Below are 16111 nucleotides of genomic sequence, written 5' to 3'. Positions count from 1 at the left end.
CCCCATACACAATTGAGGAATTGAGGGCAGTGTGCAAATCTTGAAAAGACACTGCGCCAGGGGCAGACAGGATAACTTACACCATGATCAAACACATGGGTCCAGCAGGAGAAACCACATTCCTAAGGTTAATGGACAGAACACACCTTGAGCACACAAGGCCTCAAGCCTGGAGGCAACAAGACACACAGCCGATCCACAAGCCTAAGGATCCAGGGAATCCCAAACCAATAGCTCTAGTATCCTGCATGGATAAGACAGGAGAAGAAATGGTTCTAAACAGAATGAAGTACAAAATTGGTCCCCTATACAAACAGCTATATGCATATCAGGAGGGAATTTAACCAAAAGAAGGCAACTATAGTCTTCATAGACTTTGAAAAAGCCTTTAAGCTTACCAGCCCAGCAGCAATGCTGCAATCAATGACCAGAAAAGGAGTAAAAGGTCACTTACTAACATGGATTAAGAGCTATGTGGTAGGAAGACAAGCTAAAGTTAAATTCCAAGGAGTGATATTATCTTTTCATGACTTGGAAAATGACACACCATAAGGAGGGATTCTCAGCCCCCTCCTATTCAACATCCTCATGGAAAACATAGCCTCTCTCCAACTCTCAGAAGGAGTAGAGATATTTATCTATGCTGATGATGTATGTGTAATAGCTCAAGGACCAGTCAGAATGGTAAGAATGCAGAGAGCACTGAATGACATCAATCAAAAGTCCAATGAGCTTGGACTGAAAATAAGTATAGATAAAACCAAGGCAATGACAATTAAAGCCCTAAACCCCCTGCATCCACTCACAATAGGAATGGAACCCCTAGAGTGGATGGACAGCTACATATACCTGGGAGTTGTAATAGACAAACATCTCTCCTTCAAGGAGGAAATCAAGTATCTCAAAGAAAAAGCAAATGCCAGACTGGTGGCCATATGATACATGACTAAGCTAAATGACTGAGCAAATGAGCATTCTCAAAAGTAGTACTACCTAGCCTGTTCCAGAACACTAGTAGACTATGCCTCTCTAACCCCAACCAACTTGACAGAAACAGTAGACGTAATTCAAAACAATGCCATGAGGCTCATTCTAGGAGCAACTATATGGACAAGACTGTGCAACATAACGATGAAAACTGGTCTGCCATCCCTCGAAGACAGGATTGCACAGAGAAATGCATCCACAATTGCAAAGATGTTCCTCTCAGACAGACTTAATGACAAAAAAGAGAGTGCGAGAGGAGCTATCAAAGCACCCGAGGCTCAAACCCCAAGCTCCTATGGTAAAGACCATAGTAACAACATAAAGAGCCAGGAACTAGATGATGATATTATGCAACTATGCCCAGACTCAGGACAGGGCGCACAACATATCCCACCGTGGAAGAGAGAAGTAGCAACCTTCAGGTACACTAAGCTTCCTAGAGCAAAGGATGACTGCACAATGGAGGAACTTAAGAATGCTGCCCAGGCAGCAATCCAGATTGCGGAAACAGCAGGGGCGCAGGCCTATTACACTGACGGTACTATAGACCCTGGAACCCAAACAACGGGAGATGCAGTATTTTCCAGTAACCTCACAGCCTGCTGGAGGTCATCCAATAATGCCTCCAACATGCAGAGAGAGCTTATTGCAATAAAACATGCACTATATCACTACATTGAAAATGAGGAAGGACCAGTAGTCATATATACTGACTCAAGATCATCAATGCAAACCTTGCAACAGGAAAAGAATAAAGAAAACAAGGCCCTGTTGGCTGATATCAAAACACTAATATATCAGCACAATGAAAGAAGCAGACCTGTAACTCTCAACTGGATTCCCAGTTACATTGGGATACCAGGGAACGAGAAGATTGATGAACTAGCCAAAGCACAAGATACATAGAAAGTGTACAGGTGCACATACAGCCTGCACTGCAACAGATTAAGAATAGAATAAAGCCACAGCTCAAAGAAAATCTAATCAAGAGCTACACAAGTGTAAAGGGAATAGCTCTCCCTCTGCCACATCATACAAATGGGCCAGGGAGCCTTCCCCCATTGACAGACACACCCCAAGAGAGCAGGTTGTATGTATACAGAGGCTCAGATTGGGATACAAGGCAAACTGGGAGATCTTGGATAATAACCAAAGACCCTGCGAACATTGTGATGTCATACCACAACAGGCCCTCCTGCACTACCTATTAGAATGTAGGGAGACAGCACAGCTGAGGGGTAACCTTTAAATGGACACCTACACGCCACAAGCCTGGCATACTGCCGCCACACTGGGAAAAGCAATTGTCGAAAACATAGAGATACACAGACAATTGCTTACAAGACTACCTCCACCAAGGTAACAACCTCTGAAACTCTCATCCAACCATCTCATCCCCTCACCGTACGGCCCTATTCACACCAACCTCTGTATATTCCGTACCCAATCTACTACTAAGATATTCCACAGGTACCCTAGTGACTAAAAGTTTGGGCAACCCCACCTGCAACCTTTCTCTACTATTCAAAGGCCTTACACCCCCCTTATCTAGCCAACACTATCCGTAATATGATGGCCCTCTTCCACTACCACCATCATCCTTACCCCCTGTTCACATCTGTCTCTACAACTAAAAACCTTACAAAGTTCCCATTAATTAATCATCCAACCTTTCAGAATTGCAGGTTACCCACGGGCCGACCAAAGGAAAGGCCCGTGCCAACAAGAAGTGTTGGCTTTAATAAGAACTGACCGACCAACCATTCCTTTATATAAGGAGGACCAATAGTCTAGAAAATTCCAGAGCGTTCGAGACTAATATTACACAATAGCAACATGATTGGAACCCACTCTCAAATCATCCTGTTGAACTCATGTTCGCCAGACGGTTGGCGCCGAAGTACAGCAGTTTTAAGTATCTAGAACTCCAGTTCCAGAACACAATGGTATTTTGAGTTAAAATTGCAATAACATTTAAAAATGAATGGTTTTAATTTTACATTAACATATATGAAGTGAAATTAATTGTTTTGGTTTTACATCAACATACTGTATATGAAAATACAAGCGATTTTCACAAGTTTTGTAATACAGTATACATAAATTTAACATATGTATAACAAATCCCCCTGTGTAGCAAAAAATTAGGGGCCATTAACCCACAAATTTTCACAAATACAAAGAGAATAATCTTATCGTACAAAATTCTCAATACAAATATTTAGTTTCAATGAAAATAAAATAAATTTTGCATTACAAACTTTAAATGAAACATAAAAATTCCACATAGTTGACAATCACAAAATATCAATGAAAATCATTACAATGAAAACTAAAAGGCTTCGCCTTATCAGATACAAAATTCACAAGTATCATTCAACCTATGCCGTTTTTTCGGCTTCGGTTTAGGATCATTTATAGGGATATGACAAAATAATACAAAAAAAAGCAGGAATGCCCATTGCAGAGAATTTTAGATAAGACTGGTTAGATTTCCCAATAGCTTGACACACAGGGCAAGCTGTGAAGAATTTTTCTTCACATTTCTTTTTCCTTTTGTATTTTGGTCTCGCTCTCAATATTGTTGTTACCCCTTCAACGTTCTCTCCCACATTAGGTTTTCTTTGCCGAAAACATTGGGAGAACTGCTCTACATCAACTGAACTCTTGACAATAGCGTGCGTCATGTTCGTGACGTCACACCGTAAAAACGTACAGCAAAAGCCTTACGCCGGCATACGATGGTTCTTTCCTCAAACTACGTGCATCGAGATAAATTATTACACTGGTTTTGAATACAATTTTAATATTGCTGACTTAAATGCTGATTTTATCTCTCAGTACTAATTCAGGTCTGTCAATCTTAAGATGTATACCCACTGCAACAGCCCATTGCTAATAGCTCATTTAAATTATTAAACTTTAGTAAGAAAGAATAGTTAGGATTATTATGTATGTATACTCCCTTAGAGCTGCAAGATTTCGGTAAGTATTTTGTACAAAATCCTGTTTCCTTCTGGCTCCATACAACAATACATTGCCCTGCCCTAAAGTCCCCATATGGAACCTCAACTGCGTTATTCTATGTACCACGAACCTCACCTGTTTTGGAAGGTAAAGACAGGTGAACCCATGTGACCTGAAGGTCATCTCATTCGTGCACGAGCAGCTGTTGTGACTGGCTGACTGACCTGGTCAGTCAATCTGTACATCTATGGCTCAACACCCCCCCCCCCCCCCACACACACACACCCCTCAACTGGACTCCCACCAAACAAAGGACCGGGGAGGTTTTGTGTCCTGTCAGTCGAAAATAGGGAAGACGATCCTGGGAAATATACCAGCAATACCCGATTTACCGAGAAGCGAGATTCCAGGGGTGGGCCAGTCAAGGGTGAAAACTAACCATTCCACAGCCATTTGCGAGGACAATTAAAGGCTCTTTCATCATACTGTAAGGAGTGCAGGTAAAACACGTGGCCACTTGTTTTCCCCCATTTTAGCTTAGATCAATTTTTACTTGATTTAGGTTTAACTGGCTTTTACATATTTCGGGCTGAGTGTGTGGGATTTTGTGTAAAGATTTTGCTTATAATTTTTGCTTTAGAGACTAGTATAGTCTCGGGGTCACAAGACCGCATTTCCGTCCCCATTTCAATCATTTGCTATTGCAAAATACCACGAGTCTAAGCAACCATACTTTTTTAATCATTTTGCATTCTTTGATTGGTTCCCTTATTTGCCTTTTGCAGCTGTTAAGATGCCCAATAAATTTGTATAAAAAAGTAACTAGTAGGTTAATTAACCTTTCGTATTATTCCTCTCTTTTTTGATTGATTATATCCAACATGAATATTTAATATCGAGACAGTATACCAGATATTTTGAAAGGAATAATCCTAAATAACTCAAGAGTAATAAGTGTGTTAGCGAGTGACTTAGCATTCAATCTCTGTGCCTCAAAGGTAAAGATCCTTGTCTTTAACTTTACTACAATACATCACTGCTCTCACCCATTGGCATTGTCTCAATAATTACTTAACGTAAAATTCCTGTCCAGCATCTCACTGGGGTCCCTGAAACGGAGCCAGAACAGAGGCCACGAGTATAGATGACCTTAGACCTGACAAAGATAAAGTAGGCCATCAAAATACTTTTATTTCATGTATGGATTTTCATGCCTCTGAACAGAGTATATTTTTTGCTTGCATTTAGAGTGAAGGTATGTGAACTACATCATCAAATTTATTAACAGGCTGTTTGTGCCTTGAGTGATAGCTCTCCTTTTCCTCCCCTGCTGATCTTTGCGTAAATGACGTAAGGAGACTTTCCCGGAACAAGTTCCTACTCAACCGTTAGATAACAAAAACACATTTTCACCGCACAAACATAATAGAACTGATTCACATCCTGCCAAATATCAGGCAAATAACAATGTCTTATATCATGATTCAAAATCGTACTCACTTCCTATTGAGCAGTCATATGCTGTTCATGAGTGACACTAAAAACATAAAAAATTTATTTACAGGGTTAATAACCTGAACAACAGATTGGCCAGACTTTCCAATTACAATCGACTTTGAATGAGACTTGGATTACAATATTCATTGAATAACAAAATATCTGCTGTTTTAGACATGTCTGGAATAAGACAAATCATTATCAAACTGATCAAACAAAAATGTCTCAGAAAAGTTAACATCATCATTAGAGGAGGTATCATCACAAGCAAAAGTACCTTCGAAAGAGGGGTCATTAGAATTCTCAAAAAGAATCAACAAAAATTAGCATGTCTTCATGAGACATGTTTGTGGAATAGTCAGAAGACATGACATTACAAACCAAAACGTCTTTTTGAGATAGGTTGGTAGAACAGTCGACAGCAGGAACATGATCAGGAACTAACACATCATTACTAGATATGTTAGTAGAACAGTCAGCAGTTGAAAAAATATCACGAACTAACATATCTTCACGAGATAGATCAGTAGAACAATTATTAGTAAAAACAGCAATAAAAACCAACGAGTCTTCACGAGGCAAGTTGGCAGAAAAAAACAACAGAGGAGACATCATCACGAACCGACATGTCATTTTCAGACGTGCAGTTAGAACTCTGAGTCTTCTCATTAATCTTAGCACTCAAAGAAAACAGAGTAGCCAAATCAGGACTGAGAACATCCAACTCCTGATCAAGAATTGGTTCATTAACCATATTTGGTCGGACATCAACATTCTCATCTACCAAGTCATTAACGAGCAAAAGTTGAATGCCATTAATGGGGTACTCGAAAATAACACCAACAAAAACCGGCCTGATAACCAGTCACAAAGAAGATCCATACGATGCAAGGGAATGCTAAGATGCGTACCAACCCCACAAATGGGAGCATACTTCCCAATAAACGAATACTCAGTCACAGGGACAACTTCCCTCAAAACGAGTGACTGGGCACAACCAGTATCACGCATGATACAAACAGGGTGTAGTGAACCATTATCAACAGCAACAAACCCCTTATAAGTATATGACTTGAAAACCTTATCAACAGGTCTGAAACAAACACTGGAATTAACAGGCATCCTGTAAAAATACACGGTAATTTATAGTGTTAACCTCTATTGGTAGCACGCTATAACGAGACTTTGGTAGCATTACACGAGCCAAAGTTTTAGCTTCTTTCCTTTTCAACTTGAAACATGCAGACACCGTGTGACCTGGTTTCTTTCAATAATTACACACTACAGAATCGTTATTAAAACTGCTGCTTTGAGACTTGACATGTGATTGAGAATTAGACCTTTGATCAACATTATCAGTACCTGTATGCTTATCTGTATTCCTGTAGTCTTTTGACCTATTAAACACATCTATCATTAGTCCTAGACTCTCTGTGAGCCAGTACATAATCATCAGCACATACAGCTGTTTCACAAAGGGTAGACAACTTTCTTTCGTTTAAGTAAACCTTAATGTTCTCAATAACACGATTCTTAAACTATTCAATTAAAATAATTTCTCTTAATCTATCAAAATCATCACTACACTCTGCTGCTTTACACCATTTATCAAACTAATCTGATTGTTCTCCACTAAATTCTACAAACGTCTGCTTACCTTGTTTTGTCCAACTCCTAAACTTCATCCTATAAGCTTCAGGAGTTGATTTATAGGTTTGTAAAAAAAAAAAAAAAAAAAAAAAAAAACATTTTTCAAGAATTCATAATCATCTACTCTATCCTCAGGAATAGAAGCATAAACTTTTTGTGCCCTAACACATAAATTCCTGATAATATATAAGCCCATTTTTTCTGCTAGCCATTTGCATTTCTTAGTTTTTCTCTCAAAACAGACAAAATATTCATCTAAATCTTTTTCATTAAAAGGAGGCCCAACTTTATCTTGGCTAGAAATAGCTGGCCCAGATTTATATGCATCACTAGAATTAACATGCTTAATTTTTTTTCAAGTTCTAACTCTTTTCAAACATTAAGCTCGTGAAGCTTTATTTGAGCTTCTCTATCTTTAGCTCTCTTCTAGGCTTGTAATTATTCACATCTCAAACCAACTTCTATTTGTTCACGTTTTAACTCTGCTTCTCTTCTCTCAAGCTCAGCTTCTAACTCCCTTTCTCTTAAATGAGCTTCTATTCTAAGTCTTTTGAATTCCAGAGCTGGCAAATCAAAACACACTGATTCCCTATCAATCGTATGTAACACTTTCTGAAGTAACTAAATGTTGAACTAACACATGTTTAATATCCCCTTTCCTCATTTAATTTTTAACATTAAGCTCAAGGTGTTTTCCTAAACCTACTAAGCTGCATTTCTTAAGATCACTCAACTTCTCAATTTGTGGATTCTCACAAGATTTGTCAAAATCTCAGATGCTTTAAACTCTGACATGCTTGCTGGCTATTTTATACAGTTAGCAAAGGTGTACAAAATTAATAGGATAATAATTCAGATCCTGGATATAGGCCCACAATTTTGTTGCGTACAATTATTGTACATGATGTAGATTAAGCAAAATCTACTCATAAAGTTTACTAAGCAATAGCAAAATATTTACAGCAAAAGGAAAATAGTAGCCAACAAAGAGAAAATAAAACTATATTTAAGATATAATACAAATGTTTAGAGCATTACACAAGATTCACCGAATACTCATGGCACACCAAAACTAATGGGTATATATACAAAGTTGTTACGAAAAAGGACGAGTTGACTTTCCAAACCTCTAAACTGTACAGCGAGGGACAGATGGTGTTGCGTAGTTTCAGGTGTAAAATGGTGACACGAAGAATCAGTGCTTCTGTCTGATGATGAATATTGTTTCAATCTTCTTTGTCTTCTTCAAAATACTTTATCGTTGAGTGTAGTCGCTAATTTTCAGTCACAGAGGGTGTAGCTGAAGAATGTTTCCAAACACGAGCAGTGTTCAGTCAGGTCTCTCTCGTCTTTCTCTCTTCTCCCACCTATCACCTGTCCTTTATATGTGTAAAACCAAATACTCTAGAAAATCCCGGAGCATTCAAGATTAATATTACACAATAGCGACGCACCAAGAACCCACTTTCAAATCATCCTGTTGAACTCACATTCATCAGACGGCTGGCGCACGAATACAGCAATTGTGAGAAGTATCTAGAACTCCCGTTTCAGAACGCAATGACATTTTGAGTTACAATTGCAATAACATATGGAAAATAATAGTTTTATTTTTACATTAATGTATGTGAAATAAAATTAACTGTTTTATTTTTACATCAACATACAGTACATGAAAAAATATGCCATTTTCACAAGTTTTGTAAAACAGTATACATAAATTTAACATACATATAATACTCTCCAATCATTACAGCTGCACTATCACACCTAATTCCCAAGCAGTTTAATAGGGTCATTCCATGTTAGGCAATGTGAAATAAGGCGTCACCATTTTTCTGGAATTACTGGAAAAAGGCCAAGGAAGGCTAATTCTATTTTGCAGAATATATTACTAATATCACAATCACATATTGCTAAAAACTTGTCAATAGACAGATCAGTACTCTCATCAATGAAATTGCTTGCCTCTAATTAAGTAGGCAATTCCTCTTGTAGAGCAGGCAATAACACAAATTGAATCAAAGCAGTACACTTAGTTTGGTGGAGGCAAAAAATATGAACCTTGCTGCCTGTGCCATTTTTTATAATGACTTTCCAAAAATGTGAAATTGTCTAGCTGGAGCAATAACATCATGGTGCAAGAGGCAACATTAGGTGAGCCCTTTTTGCTATATCTGTTGATCTGTTGTTACTCGAGTTGTACTAAGTTAGGGGAATAAATGCTATGATGGCATGTTTCTTGTGTTGTGCTCCATTCACATGTTTGCCAGGTGTTCCTTGAAGAGTGTGAAACATAATCTGACACAGTTTGCAGTATGTGAGCTTGGTATTTATTGTCATCATGCTTGTCAGCCATGTAAAATCACTTTCCTAACATTTATGACATTTTTGTTTTTTGTTTCAAGACTGCTTTGCCTACTTCTTTGAGGTCTCTCCATTACCTGTGGGCCCTGACTCTGTGTCCTCTGTATCTGTTTCTCTATTTTCTTTCCTACTTTGGTTGTCCATTAGTTGAGTATGGAATTAGGGTTTGGTAACTGGTAGGAAAACTTGTACATCCTAATATGTTGGTAGTCAGAACAATTCTAATGAGGTCAGTGGCTCGACTGCCAAAGTCAAGTCTCTTATTACTGTATATTAACTATTCGTAACTTAGATACTGTTAGACCAATTACAGCAGAAGAACATGTGAAGCTTTTGGGGCAAAATCATTTCATTATCAAGCTTCGCTACTATATTATCTTTAGTTATTATGAGTTATTTCACAAGTTATTATTCTAAGAGTTATGTTGAATTATTGCTGTCTTTTATTCAGTGAACTATTTACTTATTTATTTAAGACCCTCAAGAGATATAGGTGCAGGTAAAATGTAGTTTAGTTTCCTTAGTTTACTGGTGAACTTTGGTGAACAACAATTTCACAATTCTCTTCTACAGTGTTTAATTAATTAAAAACACGAACAGGAACGACACCAAATCTTCTGAAGATTGGAAGGCTGCAACCTTGGACTGGAACATCTAATTGTCGTGGTTGCTGGATCTGTGAGTCCCCTCTTTTGGGCAGAAAGGGAAGTTGGTCCTACAGGTGTCCCTCAAATGGACACATTGGAAATTTCTCCTACATCGTAGATAATTTGTCACCTCTTGGTTGAAAGGCAAAAGGGCTTCTCCAACTGCGATTACTGAGAGGATAACTGACAGGAAAGAGCCGAGGTCTGCCTTCACACAGACACTTAAGTAAGCTTAGTACAAGGTGTGGCTATTATGTCACATCAGGTGACTGTTCATGTGTTTTATAGGTCCCCTGCAGTTAACGCGTTGGTGACATCATACACCTGTTGAGGTCATATTACCAGCTCCTTGCAGGTCGGTGAATCATCTAAGCAGCATGTGCATTTATGTTGAGTGAGTCATATCTCTTACTTCTTGTTTTAGGCACTTTGTTATGACTACAATTTATGCAACATCAGCATTTAACGCGCACAATACCACTTCACTCCTCTCTTTTCTTGACTCTCTCTATACAAACATTTTACCTTTACAAAAACAACTAACTTCATTTTTCTCTCCATCCTTTAATCAATGAACAAAACTTATAAAATAGATAATTCCATAGATTTACTAACTCATTTAATGTGAAATTATCTCCTAACCTCACAAACACAAAAGAACATATATGTTAAAGGGAGGTAAAAAAGTTGACTTGTTTAAAAAAAAAAAAAAAAGGTCTTTACCAATGAACACTTATATGCTCACCCTAAGAAGTAATCATTTTCCTAATACAAATAATGAAAATAAAAGTGCTTACTGAAACAAAGACAACTACATTTTCATGAAATTTAACCTCTCCTTAAATCTTCAAAACTGCCCAATAACTCAATTCGAGAACCACAGCTCTATAGTCCATGACAAATATATGAAACATGGACTTAAGTTTTACGTTTTAGTATCAATATAATTTCAATATTCTTTATAATTTACATTAACTTTACTAATTAGGATCTGATTGCTATGTTTTATGATTACTATTTACATAATCAAGAATAAATTATAATATTAACTTATATGTAGATATTCTCGATGTTAGACAGGTCAAGTCGTGCCATTTCACCAGATCAAGTCGTGCCAAGAACTTTCCCTAGCCCCATCAGTACCTCAGAAATTTTGCCATACTCTCTAGATCTGGTGGTGCATTTCACATTTGGCAATACTGTTGATGTTGTGAATGAAAGGGTTCGAGGTTAGGTTTAGGCTAGGTGTTCGTGTGTAAGTAGTGAAGGAGTTCACTGTTTTTCAGGAAGTGCATGGGAGGCTTGTTTTCATAACAAAGACATAAAAATTAATGAAGCATTTGTATGTAACTTATGTTACAGCTAAAGTAAACTGTAAAGAAAGGTCCGTACTAAACTTAAACAACGAAGAAGAAGCCATCATACGGACAAAAAACTTCAAAAAAGGTGATAAAGAGCACACAACGAAACAACAACAACAGTAGATCTATGCTGCAAACAAAGGAATGAGGCTTCAGAGACGAACGCGGGCACCTTAGGGTGAGAGGATATGTAACGGCTCCTCACTTATCCTTCCCCTTAGTTGATTAGACTAGTTTAAGTCTATTGGGGGTGCAGATATCTATGGTTATCTTCGGATACGTCCCTGATTATACACGATATCTTTGGATAGTCGTTCTGGGGGTTAGAACCCTATGATACCTGACGGTAATTCTCTTGTAATATCACTCGCAGAAATATTATACAGTAGGAAGCTGCCGAAGGGAACTTCCATCATGACGTCATGGCTCGAGCCCAAAAAATCATTGAGAATACATGACGTATTGTGAAGAGTAAGACTGATATTCCGCTCCTTCACCAACATTCACCCACACGTAAGCACTCTCTCTCTCTCTCTCTCTCTCTCTCTCTCTCTCTCTCTCTCTCTCTCTCTCTCTCTCTCTCTCTCTCTCGTTATTATATTGTATTATTATCTAGGTTTAACGTATGTCATACACACATTCAACAACTATTTTCACCTCTGAGTTATGAATAAAGCCTTCAATACACTTCCTGAATAGTAGTGAACCTCTCAACAACTAACACCAGAACCAACAAACACCATTCATTTCATTCATTTAAGATTGCCTTGCTTTATTCAAGACAAGGGCTCTAACGTTGGCAGCCCGTAATATTAAAACAAACACCATTCATTTACAACACTTGAGTGGTTCTACTGCACGTTGCCGGTTAGAGGGAAGCTTACCACAGTGGGTGTACAGGAACTCATTTCTTCAGCTGTGCCTAGCTCGCCCCTTAATTAATCATACAAAAACATATCCACAGTTTATTTTTTCTCCAACGAACTAAGCAGATGGAAAAGACATGATGTGTTATATACAGTACCAAATCTAATATTTCCATTAAAAATCTTACAAGCTATTGACATTTTAACCTACTGGTTCCACTTTAGCATTGAAAACAGGTATTTTCTTGAAGTTTACAAAAACACAACTTGTGCAACGTTTATACCAGCAATCCCGGCTGACCTGGGCAGATCAATTTGAAATTAAAATATTATTAACCAATCTATCAATACGTTTCATTTGACATGCAACGTATGAACTTTTTTTCAACATTTCAGTATTTCAGAAAAACATAATGCATTAAAACTTAAATATCATAACGGCGACACTATGATTTTGATAAGCAAAATTAACCATGCTTAGGCCTAACTTGTATTAATGAGTGCAAATAGAAGATACTCCTTAATTTCATGAAAACTATTCGAGTAAATTGGGAAGAAAATCATTATAATGATGAATATTTCCTTTATTTCAGCACTTTACCATTAGACTTATCATATACATGCATTAATAAACCGACCATGTGTTTGCACACCCTGGCTAAATAATACACATATGAAGTGTGATCACTGGGATAAGTTATGAAAAGTTTCAATAAAGCCAAACTAATTACGGAACACTACCCAAGCTTTTGAAGAATATGGATAAGGATAAGGATAGGGAAGTGGGGAATATGGGGGAAGGAAGAGTACCCCTGGATACAATACAGTTTATAGCCCGAAGGCAGTTACTCGGGATGGGTAATGATAGGGATAAAGGGAATGTAATAGAATTTTTTCGCGTTACGAAGTATAGCGAAAAATAATTGTCCTAACGACATGTAAGCAGATCTTAAGTGTCTTGTTACTTAAGTTCAGTTGTTATGTAGGCAGTGGCCAATGAGAATTTAGTGTTGGGTGAAACGTATTCAATGTTTGAAGAGGTATTTAGTAAGTGGTCACTTTCTAGCGCACGCTAGCCCGAGCAAGTCGAATTTTTTAGCCAGGACGCCAGGCAGGGTCAAATACAGCTTCAGATGTGAATAGTGTTTTCACGCTAGCAATCAGAATGCTGAAACCGTTTCTAGAAGTGATGGACAATCTATTATCCGATTTCCAGCAGAATATTCAACAAGTATCCGCACCTCGTTAAAGTATGATGGAAAACCATTTGATTGAGCATCGTGTTATTTTGAGGAAACTGATACGAAAATGTTAGCATTAGATGCGATTTTTTATCAACTTGGAGGACAAGGAACATCTAAAACTGCTGCAGAAACGAGTTAGTACGCAAAGAGCAGCATCGTCGAAAGTGTCAAGCTAGTTAAATATCGAGGGAAAGTGTGGATTCATATCAACTTTGATGGAAGAAGTCTAGAGCTCAATAAAGGCCGAGAGTTGACATTGGAGCCGGGAACGTACCAAGAAAGACTTCGAAAAGATAAGTGAAAATATAGCTGTTTTTATTTCGTATACTTAGCAGTTGGTACAAGGAAATTGGAACATTGTGTTTATTTTATTTTATTGTTTTTAATCGCCTGTTGGTTGTTGTTATTCACAATACATTGAACAGAATTAGATTGGGATAGTCATTGACGTCTAAAAGGTCGATCATAAAATTCCATTTCAAAACCGTTACTGTGGTTGTTGGATTGGGTAACAATAGGTCAGAAAGGGACGAATCAGAGTTTATTAAAAGAGAATGGGTGACACTGGTATCAGAAAAACTAAGAAATAATTCCTTTGACGGTGACCAAGAATGGAAATGGTAAGCAAAGGCTGGTTTTTTATTACAAACTTTTTAAGGATTTAATCAGTCTACAGTCTGCTTATCGCATAGAAATCTATTAAAACGTTGCCAATATCTTTCTCATTGGGGAAAAATGTAAAAAGTTTTTATAATGGATTATCTTTAGATATTTTTGAAAGCGGCGGTACATCTTTACTAAAGTTCTTAAGTCTGTTAGATATTGGAGATCTAAGGAAGTGAAGATTGAAGTATTTTTAGATGATGGCATAGCTGCGGATGGTTGTTTTGAAGGGGCATCGGATGCTGGTTATTTACTTTTAAAAGCTTCAAGATTTGGATTTATTTACAAGAAAGTATAATTGTTTTTCAGACTCTAAATTGTATTTGGAAAGGTTTACAGAGGACGAATACCGAAGGCAAATTTTGTAACTACAGTATTAGGATAAACTATGTCGTTAAAGATCTTGTTTAGATTCCAAACCTTCTGAATTAACAAAAACGTTATTTTAACGAATATCTTTTGGACAGAATTGTCTGTTACATAATTTCCACGAAATTTGTCGTGAGAAGTATTGTTAAAATGTAAACGATAAAGTTTTTCTGTATTTTTACATATTGAGCAAAGCTAGTTTAGAACTTAATGAAGAAATATCAGATGCTCTGGTTGAGATCACGTTTTGACGCAGAAATTCATTCTTTTTATTTTGGTCGTTACTTTAACTATATACTTGCATCAGACTTATTTAACCTATTAATTCATTGTGACGCCTAAGTTGTAGGCAGTTTATCACTATATTGTGACGCCTAAGTTGTAGGCAGTTTATCACTATATTGTGACGCCTATAATGTAGGCAGTTTACACTATATTGTGACGCCTAAGGTGTAGGCAGTTTATCACTATATTGTGACGCCTAAGATGTAGGCAGTTTATCACTATATTGTGACGCCTAAGATGTAGGCAGTTTATCACTATATTGTGACGCCTCAGATGTACTGTAGCAGCTTAGCACTATATTGTGACGCCTCAGATGTAGGCAGTTTAGCACTATTGTGACGCCTCAGATGTAGGCAGTTTAGCACTATATTGTGACGCCTCAGATGTAGGCAGTTTATCACTCTATTGTGACGCCTAAGATGTAGGCAGTTAATTACTATATTGTGACGCATCAGATGTAGGCAATTTATCACATTGCGAAGCCTCGGATGTAGGCAATCTTATCAATATATTGCAACGCCTCATAGGAAATTTACCGCTATATTGCGACGCTTCAGACAGGAAATTTACCGCTATATTGTGACTCCTCAGATTTAATAGTTATATTGTGACGCCTCTGGTGTTGGGAAATTTATATGTTGTGACACCTCAGTAGTAGGTTTGGAGTAATTCTGAAGTTTTTAGCGATGAATACAGCGCATTTTTTTATCATGAAAAGAGTGGTTGGAAACTGGACAGCAAATGAATCTTTAAAATTAAACATGAAGGAGCAGGAGGCAGTCGACAGAATTATGTAAAGTACTTTGGCAATGTTTGAACGTTGTTTCAGATAAAAGATTTTCGATTTTAATGGAAGTAGGTAGCAAAAAGCCAGATTTGGAAATCATAGAAAACAAAGAATTTAAACTTGTACTGAATACACTGTTCAGGTCATCAATGTATGTAAGCCCAGAAAGAGTACAAAAGAGTGGATATTTTGAAGTGTTGTCAACTAACATGGATGAATGGTCAATTCTTGCTTACAATTTTCAGAGTTATGGACTTGTGAGAGTTATTCATTCTTTAGACTGTTTTGCTACTTTTAAAAATATGTTGAGGTTTTTAATCTCTAATATTGGTGTCCCGGTACAGAGGGAATTGATGCTTTAACTTGAGGTTTGGTGCTTTATACCAAAAGTTATTAATAAAATGGAGGTAAAAATTCTTAA

At 37.4% G+C, this 16111-nt stretch overlaps 1 protein-coding gene across 1 annotated transcript; it reads left to right on the top strand.

Annotated features, from left to right (window-relative positions):
* The first annotated feature begins 1131 nt into the window (after positions 1–1131).
* LOC137615860 (uncharacterized) lies at positions 1132–1893 on the top strand. Its single transcript, XM_068345549.1, has one exon. The coding sequence runs from the start codon at positions 1132–1134 to the stop codon at positions 1891–1893; it is 762 nt and encodes a 253-aa protein (XP_068201650.1).
* The last annotated feature ends 14218 nt before the right edge of the window (positions 1894–16111 follow it).

Source organism: Palaemon carinicauda, chromosome 22, assembly GCF_036898095.1.
Source record: "Palaemon carinicauda isolate YSFRI2023 chromosome 22, ASM3689809v2, whole genome shotgun sequence".
Taxonomy (NCBI): Eukaryota; Metazoa; Arthropoda; class Malacostraca; order Decapoda; family Palaemonidae; genus Palaemon; species Palaemon carinicauda.
The sequence above is the reverse complement of the archived record's forward strand: the minus strand, read 5'-3'. Positions and strand labels throughout refer to the sequence as shown.